At 41.1% G+C, this 16,828-nt stretch overlaps 1 protein-coding gene across 1 annotated transcript in view; it reads right to left on the bottom strand.

Annotated features, from left to right (window-relative positions):
* Positions 1-16,828, bottom strand: part of LOC122670955 (sister chromatid cohesion protein SCC2) — a 69,675-nt gene that overhangs the window by 11,606 nt on the left and 41,241 nt on the right. The window contains exon 19 of the mRNA XM_043868007.1: positions 3,605-3,713. Coding sequence (XP_043723942.1) covers positions 3,605-3,713 — 109 coding nt within the window. The remainder of the gene's footprint in view (positions 1-3,604; positions 3,714-16,828) is intronic.

The following is a 16,828-nucleotide window of genomic DNA, read 5'->3' as shown; positions in this document are numbered from 1 at the left end:
TCCTTCTTTGCCCATACAGGTATTTCCTTTGCTGGTCATTGTGCATCAGTGGTCTCCACTCCTTGGATCATAGACTCTGGAGCTACTGATCACATGATAGGTTCCTCCAGTCTTTTTAATACCTACTTCCCTGCTTCTGGTAAAGACAAAGTAAAAATTGCTGATGGGTCCCTCTCCTCCATATCTGGGAAGGGCTCCATTGGTTGTTCTCCTTCATTGACTTTATCTTCTGTGTTACATATTCCCAAGTTTACTACTAACCTTCTCTCCATTAGTAGTATCACTAAATCTTTAAACTACAAAGTGACATTCTTTCCTACTCATTGTGTTTTTCAGGAACTGGACTAGGGGAAGACGATTGGATCGGGTAAAGTGCATGGCGGATTGTACCTGCTTGATGGAGATCCTGCATCTACACAGGCTTTACCTTCTAGGCTTTGTTCATTCTGATGTGTGGGGTCCTAGTAGAAAAGTTGCCCCTTCGGGTCATCGGTGGTATGTCACCTTTATTGATTGCTATTCTAGGTTTATTTGGGTTTATCTGATGCACAACAAAAGTGAGGTTTTCTCATGTTTTCAGCACTTTCACCAGCTGGTTCAAACTCAATTTCATACCACTATTCAAATTTTACGGAGTGATAATGGGCGAGAGTATATGGAAGGTCAGTTCCAAAAATACCTGGCTGCCCATGGGATCCTCCATCAGACCAGCTGTGTTGATACTCTAGCCCAAAATGGTGTGGCTGAAAGGAAGAACCGCCACCTCTTAGAGGTCGCTCGTGCCCTTTTGTTTGCCCGAAATGTCCCCTCAGTTCATTGGGGGGATGCTGTTCTCACTGCCGCCTATTTAATTAATGGGCTGCCCAGTCGGGTCCTTCACTCTAGACCCCCTGTTGAGCAACTACTTGGCTCTTCCTCCTTTATTGTTCCCCCTAAGGTGTTTGGCTGCGTGTGCTATGCCCGGGATACCAGGTCCTCGGGCAAGCTTGAACCTCGTAGTCTTCGGTGCATTTTCTTGGGGTACTCTACTACTCAGAAGGGGTATAAATGCTATCACCCTCCATCCCGCCAGACTTTTGTCAGCATGGATGTCGTGTTTCATGAGCGTCTCTCCTACTATGTGTCCCCACCTCTTCAGGGGGAGAGTGTTAGCGAAGATGTGTTGACTGTTGAGCATCCTCCTCCACTCCGGTCTGCCTATAATGAGTCCGTTCACCTACTTACGGTCCTCCCGAGTCGGGGGAGAAGTTCTTGTTCGGGGAGCGGACCACTCCCGATCCCGGCCCGAGGTTCTGTTCGGGAGGCGAGACCCCTCAAGCCCAAACTCCTGTCCAAACTCCTGTCAGGAGGACCATTAGTGAATTTCAGAGGAGGATTGATGCTAGCACTATGAAGACCTATGGAAGGAGACATAATCAGGTTCAATCCACTGTTGCTCCTGTACCCATCCAATTGCCGAACCTGGATCCAGAACCTGCCTCTCCACCTGGTAATGTTCCTTCTCCTGACTTGCCTATTGCCCTTCGCAAAGGTGTCAGGACTTGTACTTAGCATCCTATATCTCATGTTGTCTCTTATGACTCCCTTTCCCCATCATTTCGTGCTTTTGTTACTTCTCTTTCTTCTGTTCGTGTTCCTAATAATTGGCAGGAAGCTTTATCAGATGGAAAGTGGAAGGCAGCCATGATGGAATAAATGGAAGCCTTGAAAAAAAATAACACATGGAAGCTTGTTGTTCTTCCACCTGGGAAGAAAACCGTTGGATGTAAATGGGTGTTTGTGGTGAAACAGAAGGTGGATGGCACCGTGGATAGATATAAAGCACGGCTCGTTGCCAAGGGTTTTACTCAGACATACGGCATAGACTACCAGGAGACCTTTGCACCTGTTGCAAAGTTGAATACAGTTCGTGTGTTGTTATCTTGTGCAGTCAACCTTGGTTGGGAGTTGCAACAACTAGATGTTAAAAATGCCTTCCTGAATGGAGCACTGGAGGAGGAGGTATACATGGACATTCCACCAGGGTTCTCTTGTGACAGTAATAGAGGAAAAGTATGCAGGTTGAAGCGTGCACTGTATGGGCTGAAACAGTCACCCCGGGCTTGGTTTGGTCGATTCCACAAGGCCATGATTTCTGTGGGCTATAAGCAGAGTAATGCTGATCACATACTCTTCATCAAGAGGGTTGGTGAAAAACTCATTGTTCTTATAGTCTACGTTGATGATATAGTGGTTACTGGCAATGATGGTGATGAGATCAGACAGTTGAAGACCTTCCTTGGCCAAGAATTTGAGATTAAAGATCTAGGCAAATTAAGATACTTTCTTGGGATTGAAGTGGCCAGATCTGCGAAAGGCATGTTTCTCTCCCAAAGAAAGTATGTCCTAGACTTGTTGGCTGAAACCGGTTTGCTAGGCTGCCACCCTTCGGACACTCCTATGGATCCTACTGTTCGGCTCAAGGAAAATAGTGGTGAGCCTGTTGATAAAGGCCGGTACCAAAGACTTGTAGGGAAACTGATTTACCTTTCACACACTCGTCCAGACATTGTTGTTGCTGTAAGTGCAGTGAGTCAATTTATGCATGATCCCTACACTTCTCATATGGAGGCTATTCTTCGTATTCTACATTATTTGAAGTCAGCTCCTGGAAAGGGCATTCTTTTGTCCTCACATGGTCACCTACGGGTAGAGGCATACACTGATGCTGATTGGGCTGGTTCAGCAGATCGAAAGTCCATTTCTGGATATTGTTCTTTTGTAGGTGGAAATCTTATTACCTGGCGTAGCAAGAAGCAGAATGTAGTTGCTCGTTCTAGTGCCGAAGCTGAATTCAGAGCTATGGCACAAGGAATTTGTGAGTTACTTTGGCTTAAAGGGCTGCTACAAGACTTGGGTCTCCCTATTCGCCTTCCTATGATGTTGTACTGCGATAACAAGGCTGCAATCAGTATAGCACACAACCCGGTGCAGCATGACCGTACCAAACATGTTGAGGTGGATAGGCATTTCATAAAGGAGAAATTAGAAGATGGGCAGATTTGTATTCCCTTTGTGACTTCTTCGGATCAACTTGCTGATATCTTCACCAAGGGTCTGCCTGGAAAATTATTTCACCCTAATCTAGTCAAGTTGGGCATGATCGACATATTTGCTCCAACTTGAGGGGGAGTGTTGAATAATGTAAACCAGAATACCGTGGGGGTATTCTGGTCTTTTGGGTGCTTTAGTATTATGTTTTATAGTTGTTTATGTATTGCCTAGCTGTATCGGCTAGGCAGGGGTATTTTGGTCATGTAATTTCATATTCCAGCATTATAAATAAAGGTGCCTGGGTGATCACAATAGATCATTCAAGCTTTCTCAGTTCTGTTTTTAGTATTCTAGTTCTGAACACATACAGTAACCATCACTCAAAAGGGGGGGTAAGGAAGCTCTGGATATGAAAAGCTACGAATGCAGATGTGATGATGTTAGGATATTTCACCTCAACTAGTAACTCCAAATGCACAAACTGATGAGATGAGGAAACACAGTTGGTAACAACATAAACGAACAGCAAAAGTAATGGCATATGTAATGTTCAATAATGTAAGCATACAACCTGCTTATTATCAACTCCAAGGGCATCCAAGCGTTTCAAGAAAACCTGAATTAGGTATTCAACTAAACTTGCACCTTTCCCCGCTACTTTACTCAGTGAGCAAAGGCACCTGGAATGAAAAAAGGAGAATCAATATCTGCTACTGAGCCCAAAGAGAGCTCTTATCATGTTGCTGAACATAAATAATAATATGCATATAATACCAAGAGTATTAAGAATAAAATAACACCAGAAGAAAAGTTTCAAATGCAATCACAAATGTAAGAACAGATATTAAGTCGAGAAACTTCACTAATTAATTACTGAACAATACAGCATACAAGATCCATTCACCATTCCAAGACACAAAAGAGGCTTTTCTTTTCTTTTTTCTGAAATTAAAATTGGTGAAGTTCTGTTATTTCTTTTTCCTTTCTCCCAAGTTGAATTTTCTAGAACCTGGCATGACATATAAATAGAAAGAGACCACTTACTATGATTCCAAACTTAAAACATTATAAGATAACCAGGCAACTAATAATGTATGGTGTGTCTTCAACTGAGCTGAGGATTTGAAATTTTGGTGGGAAATAAACTAATTACTATTAGAAATAATTAAATACTACAAATGTAAAATGGAATCGAGTTGTACAATTAGGGTAAGTAGGAGGTTAATGTTACTAATGTAAGACTAGAACCAGAATAGGTCTAATCCCAAGCATGATCAAATAGAAAACCCTCCAATAAACAAGAAATCATACGAGGGAACCAAGAGAACAATGGGAACTCAAATGAGGGAATAATTTCCTTGGTTGAAGTAACAAATCTGTTGAAGCAGCAATGATCTTGATGTGGTAATCTTCAAGAAATCGATGTGACAATCAGTTGAAAGCATAGTTCAAGAACTCACCGAGATATTGGTAATACAATATCTCGATGTTTGAAAAAACCGAGACGAGATTGAAAGCGAAATGGAGAAATATAGTGTCTCAGCCGAGATCTCGGGGTCTCGGTCATCTCGGTGAGAAACCTTGGTATACAGACACTTATTTAGGCCAGAAAGTAGGACAGACACTTAGTCACTTATGCCAGAATCCAGAACAGACATTTATTATGCCTAATATCATTTAAGTAAATGTTTTTATATTCGTTATTTCATTTACTTAAGATATTATTCATAAATAAGCAAATACCCTATTTGAATCCAATAAAAATAGTTAAAAATCAAGTTTTAAAACAGCTTTCCAACAAGTCCAAGATTGCTTAAATCTGATTTATATTGAAGGAGTTATGTACCGGTCAAGCTTAATTTGTTGTGCGCAAAAGCTATCAAAATTGCTCTGAATGAAAATATTTTTTTGGACATCAAAATAAATGAATACTTTACCTAACAATGTTTTACCATATTAAGATTTATGGAATATTTAGATTTGACAAAAACCCCAGAATTAGAAAGTTGAAAATTGCACCTACCGCCGAAAATCCAGTTTTTGTTCTTGAACTGGGGGGGTTGACTTTCTATCCTTTTGGAATTTTATTTTTTAACTATTTTTATTGGATTCAAATAGGAGGGTATTTGCTTATTTATTAATAATATCTTAAGTAATACATTTAATTAAATGATATTAGGAAAAAATAAGTGTCTGTCCTCTAGTTTCTGACATAAATAAGTGCCTATTCTGGTTTCCCACTAAGTCAAACTCCTATTTGGACTTTGATTTTTTAAAACTTGATAGTGTCATTGTGTTTAAATGGCCCAAAATAGGCTGTATACCAATTTTCATGACCAAACTAAGTCAAAAACCCATCAAAACCATCAACCGAGTTCCAAAAAAAAAAATGCACCAACTCGCTGAGATCTCAGTCCACTCGGTTTTTTGGTTGGGCTACACCGAGTTCTCGAACTATGGTTGACAGAAATCCCAGCAGCTTGTAGCAATATTGAGATCAATTTGAAAGAAAAAAAAAATTAGAGTTTGGATTCAAGAACTAATGGAAGAGGATGATGGAATGGAATGGGCATCTCACCTATTATACGATACAGATTCCATACCTTTCTTGGACTCTCCATATCATTTCTCACATGCGATATGGATTGAGTCTCTTATAGAAACCGTTTTTCTCTTGAATGTAAACTCAATATTTTATGTATTCTCTATCCTCTCTAACCTTGTATAGTTTGATTAGGATTCTCTCACATGTAATCTCTATTTAATCTCCTTTGGAGAATTGATATCAATGAAGGAAATATTCCACATTAACATGGTATACAGAGCCTCCTAAACTCCATCGAGTTCTTCTTCGCCTCCACCGGTCTTGGCTTCTCCTATTTCAATGGGCGACAACACCTCCTCCACCGGTGCTGATCTTATATATGCTAATACAACCCTCCACCACCCCTCCTATTCTCCCTTTTTCCCTAATGCCCATCATTATATCTCCATCAAGCTTACTGCCTTACTCCCAAAAACTATCTCTTCTGGCAGACTCAAATTGAGTCGATTCTTGACGGTCAAAACCTCGTCATGCATCTCGATGGGTCCACTTCCTGCCTTGCTGATCCTATTGCGGCTGCACAATGGCGCCGCCAAGATTCTATGATCTGATCTCTTCTCATTGCTTCTATGACCAAGGAAGATTTTCCATTGGTTATGGGTAAGAAAACAAGCCGTGAAATCTGCCAGACACTTCACGGCGTACTCTTCTCCATCTGAAAGCCGAATAATGTCTCTCAACATGGCTTTCCAGGACTTGCAACAGAAACCCAATGAGCCCATGTCTCAGTTCTTACAGAGTGCCAAGTTTATCGCAGCGAAACTTAATGTTGCCAGCAAAGAATTACGCCTAAGCGCATTCAATTTTCATATTTTCGTGGTTTGAAATCCAACTTTCGTGACATGGTTTCTTCATTGCTCACTAGCACGGATCCGATATCTTATGATGAACTTCATGCGATGCTCCTCAGTCATGAATTTCTTCATGGCACTTCCATGACAAAGCTCACAATTTCTGATGCACCTACACCTGCCGGATCACCTTCAACAAACACGGCCCAATGCTCCAACAATCCTTCTGATTCCGGCTCCTCCTCCACTCGTGGTGGTCATGGCGGACGTGGGGGTCGCGGTCGTGGTGGTCGCAGGCGTGGAGGATCCTTTGGTGGTCAATCTGGCCCCTCCTATGGACGTTGTTGGTGCTCAACTTACCGTCGCACAAACATTCGACTGATCGTTGCTACCATCGCCAACAGCCTGGTAACCTAAATACTCCTTCTAATTCATATTATCCCCCCACTTACCAGCCTGCCGTTCACTACACTTACCCTACTGCCAACCCTCACTATGGCCACCTTAAGCCTCCCCTTTTACCAACCCCACACCCTTCTACCGCTCTCCCTGGCATCCTGACACGGGTGCCTCGCACCATGTCACATATGATCTCCAATCCCTCTCCCAATTTGAGGAATACAATGGCAACGACCAACTTCATGTCGGCAATGGTAAGGGTTTATCTCTCATATTGGTTATACTTCTCTTCCTTCCTGTTTCTCTAATCGTTGTTTTCATTTAAATAATGTTCTTCATGTGTCTTCTATTTCAAAATGTCTTCTTTTTGTTCAGCAATTTTCCTGAGACAATAATGCCTATTTTGAATTTCATCCGTGTCATTTTCTTGTGAAGGATCAGGCCACCAAGTCCACTCTGATGTCTGGACCGAGTAACTGGAGTCTCTATGTACTCTCCCCCGCCTCTTTACCTTTTGCTCATACTGTTGTTCGTACTTCTCTTGATATGTGGCATTGTCGCCCAGGCCACCCATACGAGCGTCTTTTCTGTCATATGCTGACTATTAATGGTTTACCCTGTGTTTCGTCCCATCTTAGTGATCTTTGTACGGCTTGCCAATTAGGCAAAGCTAGTCGTTTAATTTTACCAGTTACTGCTAGTCATAGTTTGTTTCCTCTTAATCTTATTTTTAGTGATGTTTGGGGCCCCGCCCCCACCCCATGTCTTTATCTGGTCATCAGTTTTATATAATCTTTGTGGACGATAATACTAAATTTATTTGGTTTTACTCCCTTGTGCATAAAATCTAATGTGTTTAATATTATTCATCAATTCCAAGCGCTTGTTGAACGTCACTTTGGGCGCAAACTTAAAGCAATTCAAATTGACTGGGGTGGGGAATTTCACACTCTTCCTACTTTCTTTCAAAAAATGGGTATTTCTCATAGGCTTTCTTCTCCTCATACCCATGAGCAACAGGGGCAGTTGGACGCCGTTACAGACATATCGTTGACACTGGACTATCCCTTCTTGTTCATGGTTCTGTTCTTCAATATTAATGGAATTTTGCATTTTAAACGACAATCTACTTAATTGATAGGATACCTTCTTCTATCTGACATAGTGTTTCCTCCTTTCAACTTGTTTTTCATAAATCTCCTGATTACTCTTTTCTTAAAGTCTTTGGGTGTTTATGTTTTCCATACCTACCACCATATAATCAACATAAGATGGATTTTCACTTTCTTCGGTGTGTGTTCCTAGGCTATAGCCCTTCTCATACTGGTTATCGTTGCTTACATCTTCCCACTAATCGTTTTATTATTGCTCGTCATGTTCTTTTTGACGAAACCCAATTTCCTTTTTCTCGGTCTAAAATAGGTTCACCACCTTCCTCTCCTTCATTTTTCCTATTCCTTGGGCCGGTTCACCCATTCAGGTACCCCCTTCAACTTCACTCCCACCACTGGTTCGTCCTTACCAACATCGCCTGTGGCTGTGCCAACACCCAGCCCTTCTCCTCCTCGTTCCACAGTACCCTTGGGAGTTACTTTCATCTCCCCTACACCCAACCTAGTTTCCCCTACCAACACCCCACCTTCCCCTCCTCCACAAACCAGATTACTTCATGAATTATATTCTGAAACCTCCACTGCACCTTCGGCTTTGCCCCCAACCCGGCCTCCACTCACCTAATGCGACTCTGGCTACGTCCTAATGCTTTAACTGCTACTAATGATTTGTTTGAGCCTACTTGTTTTTCCTAGGCTTCGCAAAGTCCAAAATGGCATGCTGCGATGGCGTATGAGTTCAATGCTTTGGTCCGTAACAGGATATGGTCCTTGGTTCCTCGGTCACCTACTATGAATTTAATTGGATGCAAATGGGTGTATCGCATCAAGCGAAGAGCTGATGGTACTCTTGAGCGCTATAAGGCGCGTTTGGTTGCGAAGGGATTTCACCAACAACATGGCCTTGATTATGGGGAGACTTTCAGTCCGGTAATTAACGCACAACTATTCGTTGTGTTCACTCCATTACTATATCTCAAGGCTGGCCGGTTCACCAATTGGATGTTAGTAATGAATTTCTTCACGGGCGTCTCCAGGAGGAGGTATATATGTCACAACCGCTAGGTTTCTCTGATTCGGCTCACCCACATCATGTTTGCCGCCTGCATTGTTCCCTCTATGGTCTCAAACAAGCGCCCAAGACTTGGTTTCACAGACTTTTGGAATTTCTCCTGCAGCTTGGTTTTATTGGCTATAAAACCGATACATCTCTTTTTATTCACCATGCTGGTTATGATGTTTGTTACATATTGATCTAAGTTGATGATATCCTTGTTACGTGCAGTAATTCTTCCATGGTTTCGTCTCTACTTCGGCAGTTATCTGGTGACTTTTCTATAAAGGATCTTGGTACTCTACATTTTTTCATGGGGGTTGAGGCCATTCCTCATTCCAAGGGTCTACCATTCTCCCAATCAAGATATATATCAGATTTATTATGGCACACTGGGATGGTTGACTGCAAACCTGTGAAAACTCCCATGGCAACTACTACCAAGCCATCGGTTTCAGGGGGTACACCAATGCCTGAACCTACTGAGTATTGGCCAATTGTGGGTGCTCTTCAATATGTCCCCATTGACCCGCCCCGATGTTGTGTTTGCGGTGAACCGCGCGTGTCAATACATGCATGCTCCTACTCTTGATCATTGGCAGCTTGTTAAAAGAATACTGCGTTACTTGAAGAGTACACGCACTCTTGGTTTGCTTCTTGAGTGTTCGCCTTCCCGTTTCCTTCTTTTCTGATGCTGATTGGGCAGGCGATGGTTCCGATCGCAAGTCCACCGGTGGCTTCGCAATCTTTCTTGGTCCGAATCTCATTTCTTGGACATCCCGCAAGCAAAACCATAGCGCGATCTTCTACTGAAGCTGAGTACAAGCCCTTAGCTGATGCTTCAGCTGAACTTATCTAGTTGGAGTCGTGATGTGGTGAATTGGGTTACCCTTTACATGGTTCCCCTACACTGTGGTGTGACAACATTGGCGCTACCTACCTCTCTACAAATACAGTTTTCCATGCTCGTACTAAGCATGTGAACATCGATTTCATTTTGTTCATGACCACGTTACCAAGAAGCAGTTGCAAGTTCAGTTTATTCCCACACATGATCAGCTTGCTAACACATTTACAAAGGCTCTTGCCACTGTTCGTTATCCATTTTTGCGGGACAAGCTGAAGCTTCGGTTGCCCGACTCTCCACCTTGAGGGGGTGTATTATACAATACAGATTCCATACCTTTCTTGGACTCTCCATATTGCTTCTCACATGCGATATGGATTGAGTCTCTTATGGAAACCCTTTTTCTCTTGAATGTAAACTCAATATTTTAGGGTTTTTTACAAATGCCCCCTTCAACTTTTCTAATTGCAAACCCCCCTATTTTCAAAACAGTGTAGCACTTTTGTCCAGTCCGTTAATTTGGGATGCTAGACGTTAGTTTCAGGGAATCTAATGACCAAAATGCCCTTCTGATAAAAACCCACAAAAAAATGACCAAATTGCCCTCATCTTCCCCAAATGGTTTAGGGTTTGAAACTGAAAATCAAACCCTAAACCATTTGGGGAAGATGAACCCTAAAATCAAACCTCTAAAATTGAAGTAGTGCTCCTTGGATATTGCATCATCGCCGCTTCCACCACCGTCAAACTTCCGCAGGTTCCTTTGCTGACCCTCATAATGATCTTCTGTTTGTCTCTTATTTGGTTAATCCTGTTGCACGTACCCATACACCTTAATTGTCTTCCTCTGGTTTTGTGATGAATTTGCATCATTGTTAATGTGATTTACCTTCAATTTCACCGTCACTTCCCACTTATGAACTGTGGAATGAGTAATCCACGAACATGAGATCATATACAAGGATTTCTTATCGATCCGTTAAGGGGAGAGGGAGCAAAAACTCTTAACGAATGAAATAACGAGTGTAATTAACATAGCAATAACAAGTTACTATATCCGAATAAACTGCCTTTTCATTCACCTAGGCCTCTGAACCTTTCCTTTTTCTGATAACTAAATGAAATCTTATGTTGTATCCATAAAGTTAGGACTTAGGAGGGAAAAACCATCAGTTCTTCATTTTCATTATTTTAATACGGATAACAATTACTTATTATTGGTTTTCAATAACAATTTTGGAGGTTTGATTTTAGGGTTCACCTTCCCCAAATGGTTTAGGGTTTGATTTTCAGTTTCAAACCCTAAACCATTTGGGGAAGATGAGGGCAATTTGGTCATTTTATACTTTAATTTGGGTGGGTTTTTATCATAAGGGCATTTTGGTCATTAGATTCCCAGAAACTAACGGCTAACGTCCCAAATTAACAGACTAGACCAAAGTGCTACACTGTTTTGAAAGTAGGGGGAGTTTGTAATTAGAAAAGTTGTAGCAGGCATTTGGACAAATGGGCATTTTTAGGGGGGCATTTGTAAAAACCCAATATTTTATGTATCCTCTATCCTCTCTTACCTTGTATAGTGTGATTAGGATTCTTTCACATGTAATCTCTATTTAATCTCCTTTGGAGAATTGATATCAATGAAGGAAATATTCCACATTAACATCACCCTAGGTCTCTCACCTATCCTATCTCCGGATTTCAACATTGCATGAGCAACTTTTCTATTCATTCAAATTCTTGTACAATGCTGGCCTCCCTTACAAACTTATATAGAAGACTCAAAAATAGACTTAGACACTAAAAAGGAAAGGCATAACCCTAGCCATAACTAATAAGGTAACCTAAATTGACTAGGAAAATGAAATAATAAAGGAAATAGACTCAAAACAGGACTCTAACTGAACTATTGAAGTAAATTCCATTTCCTACTTTCTACCCATATTTTAGGCTCATTAAATTGACCAATTACAAACGTAAACCAATGGGATCAAAAGCCAAACACCCTACATAACCCAACCCAAAGCTTAAATTCAATAAAATAAGCCCTTTAGGTGACTTATCTGCATTAATTCTTTCCCTGCTTGAAAAAAAATTGACCTCGAATTTTTCAAAATGGAGGAATCAACTTTGTGTGGTGAACATCCGTCTTCAAACCATAACAATACTCAGGCAGCTCATGGATGTGAATGTAGTCTTCAAAGCATAGAACTTTCCCTTCAAAGAACTCTGGTGGCACGACAAACTCTATGTGCTCGACATCGAAATCAGCAGTCATGCCCATGGGGGTCTTCTACAATTGTGTCTTCAACCTTTTTTGTTTCAAACTCTAACTCTTTAAGTTCTTCTTTGTCGCTCACAGTCTCATTAATGATTTCTTCGACCACCTCGTCAACTATAGTGCCAACTTCAACATCGTCCATTGCCTCAACTTTACTTGCTTCAAATTCTTCGACGTAAGCCTCGACTTTCGAAACATCAAGGGCTGACTCTTCTTTGACGATGGAAATTGCAGGAACTTCTTCAACATTAACCTCAATTTCATGCTTTGGTTCTATGATTTGAGGTTCCTTCTCATGTTGCTCTTCCATCTTCAAAATTTCAACGACTTCCCTAGTAGCATCCATTGGAGATGGAGGGCGGTGGGAACCAAATGTGGTTTTAAACATTTGCTCAAAAGAGGCCATTTGGTATTTTAGTTGCTTCATGCTCTCTTCAACTGTAAATACCTTCTGGTGGTAATCTTGTTGACGGGAGAGCTTTCTTTGCATAAAATCCGGTAGGTACTTGTTCTTCAACTCATACTTCATCTCTTCCCAAGTCCTAGGTTCACGTCTTCTAACTCTGAGTCTCTCTTCATGGGATTTCCACCATTGTTTAGCATAACCAGTCAATCGAAAGTAAACAAACCTAATCTGTTGGGCCTTTGTCAGGTTGTATCAGTCAAAATATTCCTCTAGAGAATACAACCAATCAAGGAATAGGAATGGCTCACTCGATCCAACAAAGTAAGGAACTTTTGGCCTCATTTTCCTTGTATTAACATCAACCGTAGGAGGTAATAGGCTCTAATACTAAATAAAGTAAGACTAGAACCAGAATAGGTCTAATCCCAGTCAGGATCAAATAGAAAACCCTCCAATAAACAAGAAATCATATGAGGGAACCAAGAGAACAATGGGAACTCACATGAGCGAACAATTTCCTCGGTTGAAGCAAGATTTTAGGTCTCGGTTTCGCCCCTGGTTTCGCCTCTGGTTTCACCAAGCAAGGAAACCGAGTTCTGCCAAGATCTCAGCGAGTTGGTGGATTTTTTCCTTGTCTTGACTCTATGGTGGGTTTCGGTGGCCATATGGCCAAGATAGGTCTTGAAACTTCACATCCATCCTATTTAATGCCTTCTAAACACAATGGAAACATTAGTTTTTACAAATTCAAATTCAAATCCAAAATGGTACTTTTGACTTCGGATCCTAGGTTGGTAGCCTACGACGTAGGTGAGCTCTAGCCTAGGCTATTCCACACAATATTTAGAACACATATAATTAAAGTAGAGGTGTTAAACAACTTAATTAAGCACTCAAAATTAAAAAAACATTAAACCAAAACCCATTATGCATTAGGCATCATATTCATAATCAAACATGGTGATGGTTTGACGGTTTGTTAATAATTGTTAGAAACTTGGAAAGAGACAGAGATTAAATGATGTTGAAACTTGATGTCTTTGAGATGCAATGCAGCTCTCTCACTTGATGTTGAAGCTTCAATCTTGAATCTCCAAGCTTTAATCTTCAGTTGATGTGAGATTTGACGGAAAAAAGGCGAGATTTCGAGTTGAGGTCAAAATCTTGCCGAGACAATGCAACCGAGTCAAACCAAGATCAAGATATAGCCCGAGATCTCGGCGAGATACCGAGATCTTGCACAAATCCTGTATCACCTACCATCTCGTCTCGAGACTTCACAAAACCGAAATTTTTATGAGATCTAACCGAGATCTTGTACTATGGGTTGAAGTAACAAATAAAAACCCACAAATTTGCAAAATGTTGAAGCAGCAATGATCTTGATGTGGTAATCTTCAACAAATCAATGTGACAATCAGTTGAAAGAAATCCCAGCAACTTGTAGCACTCTTGATCGATTTGAACAGAACTAGGGTTTGGATTCAAGAACCGATGGAAGGGGATGGGGGAATGGAATGGGCATCTCACCCTAGGCCTCTCACCTATCCTATCTCAGAATTTCAACTATTACTGAATTACCCCTAGGCAAGGAACTTGTGTGGTGTCGTTGGGTGTACACTGTCAAGTTTCTACCATACGGTTCTATTGAGCGACTGAAAGCTCGTTTGGTTGCCAAAGGATATACTTAGTATTAATGATTTTAATACTATGTCTCAGAAGGCCACTTTGGTCAGACCGGAATTTTTGAGATTCCAAATTTCCAATGAAATTTCACCAGAACATTGTATTTTTCTATGAGATTTGCTAGGCCATTTCGGGGTGTAAAATGCCAAAATACCAAAACAAAATGACCGAAACAACCGAAATTGCGACGAAATAGTGCATTTTTTAGACCGAAAGTTTTGAGATTAACGAAATTTCTGAAACAAGATGACCGAAATTTCTGAAATATTGCACTTTTTTTCATTTCGACATAGCATCTCGTCTTGGCCTGGCCGAAATTTCGGCGAACTTGATTATTTTGAGATCTCTCCAGTAGCTCTTCTTAACTTTGTCCGTGTTTTGATATCCTTGGTTGCTAATCTTCACTGGCCTCGATTTCAACTTGATATCAAAAATGCTTTTCTTTATGGTAATCTAGAGGAGGTTTATATAGAGCAACCTCCTGGGTATGTTACTCAAGAGTGCATCCAAGGTTTGTCGGCTTCACAAGGCTATTTATAGGCTGAAACAGTCCCCTCGTGCTTGGTTTGACAAATTCAGTATGGTCGTTGGTAGTTATGGGTTCACATAGAGCTTCTCTGATCATTCAATATTTGTTCATCAGCATGGATCCAAGGTGGTTGTCCTGGTTGTGTATATAAATGATCATCATTATTTTTTGTAATGATTCGTCTAAGATTGAAGACACCAAGACATATTTGCATAAAAAAATTTAGATATAAGATTTGGGCATGCTCAGATATTTCTTGGGTATTGAAGTTGTTCGTAGTACAACGGGAGTCAGTTTGTCTCAAAGGAAATATGTGCTTTATCTTTGTTGAGATAGGCTAGTTATCCGATTGGGGGAACTAGTCCTAGTTGTGTTAGGATTGCAGTCCTAGTTGTGTTTGTGTTAGGATTGCACTCCTAGTTGTGTTAGGATTACTCTTTTTCTTTCTTTTATTTTTTATTTTCCACTGTTTTATTGTATTTTCCTCCTCAGCCGAGTGCTACTCTGGGATTCCTAGTTGTACTAGGAATTCCTAGTAGGATTAGGACTGAGGAGTTTTACTTCAATTACATGTACTTCAGATTACTATAAATAAAGGGCCCGAGTGATCGATTCTGATCACTCAAGCATTCATATTCAGAGTTGTCTACATGGTATCAGAGCCATCTCTGATCTGAAGAACAGCTTCCCCTCGATTTTTCTGGTTTCCATCTTCAACACACTCTCGGCTTCTGGTTCTCTTCTTCTCCAACTCTCTCGGACTCTCTACTTCATGCAGGGCAGCATCTTTGAGGTGATTCAATGAAGAATTAGCCGCTGCCCTCCATGACACCTCTCTGAAAATCATTCAAATACTGGGGTGATCTGAACCTGCCGCAGGTTTCCTCCAACCTTGGAGATCAAGCTGCTGCCCTAATCGAGCTGGATTTCTGGTTTTATTTGGAGATTGATTCCTGCACCTTCTGATCTACACCCTATTGTTTTCAAACTGCAGATCCAAAGCTGCAATTTTTTTGCATTCAAACTACAGATCTGAATTCAATCCACAGCAGATCCAAATCTGCAATTATTTTGCATTCAGATCTGTCCCTGCTAACCTAAATCTTCTCCAATTCAGGGCTTTTATTGGCTCATCCGAAGGGGCCACTGTCTGGAGGACACTTTCTCTACTACAAGGAAGACACTCGAACCTTGTTTCAGCCAGTTCTAAGGGCTGCAACTCATACAGCCTTAAAACCCAGGGCTCTACTCGATTAGGGTTTCCTATTACATCATCAGTTTTTTTCTGATTTTTGAAGGAACTTTACATGATGTCTGACATCACTTCAGCTGACTCTGATGGATCTTCTCGACCAGAGTATCTTCCTTTTGCTTCTCCCACCAAACTAGATGGGACAAACTATTTAATGTGGTCCAGATCCACTTACCTTACAGTTGCTGGCCGTGGCTACACAGGACACCTTACAGGCACTACTCCTATCCCTACTGAAGAAGGAGCTGCCAAAACTAAATGGTTATCCACTAACTCCATGGTCATGTCATACCTTATTCATTCTATGCATCCTTCAATTGCATCGGGCTACCTTCTCCTAGACACTGCTGCCCAGATATGGAAGGCTGCCAAAGACACCTATTCACAGGTAGGGAATGATGCTCAGGTCTACGAATTAAGGAAGAAAATCCCTGACACCAAGCAGAATGATTCATCAATCCCTCAATACTATGCTGAACTCCGCAAGTATTGGCAAGAACTTGATCATTACTCTGATTATCAGCCCACTAATGCCACTGACATTGCCGCCTACAGAAAGCATATTGACAAAATTAGGGTTTATGATTTTTTGGCTGGACTTAATGTGGAATACGACCCAATTAGGGTTCAGATTCTAGGCAAAGACCCTTTCCCTACATTGGAACAATCTTATGCCTTGGTTAACAAGTGAAGATCGCCGAAGAACTGCTATGCTCAATACTACGATTCCGGATCGATCGCATTGCGAGATCGGGGCTGGTTCTACTCCTTCGATTCTTGCGATACTTCTAAATTTGAGAAGACACAAGTTAAATGTGAGCATTCGGAAAATT

The sequence above is a fragment of the Telopea speciosissima genome, chromosome 8 (genome assembly GCF_018873765.1).
Source record: "Telopea speciosissima isolate NSW1024214 ecotype Mountain lineage chromosome 8, Tspe_v1, whole genome shotgun sequence".
Lineage (NCBI taxonomy): Eukaryota > Viridiplantae > Streptophyta > Magnoliopsida > Proteales > Proteaceae > Telopea > Telopea speciosissima.
The sequence above is the reverse complement of the archived record's forward strand: the minus strand, read 5'-3'. Positions and strand labels throughout refer to the sequence as shown.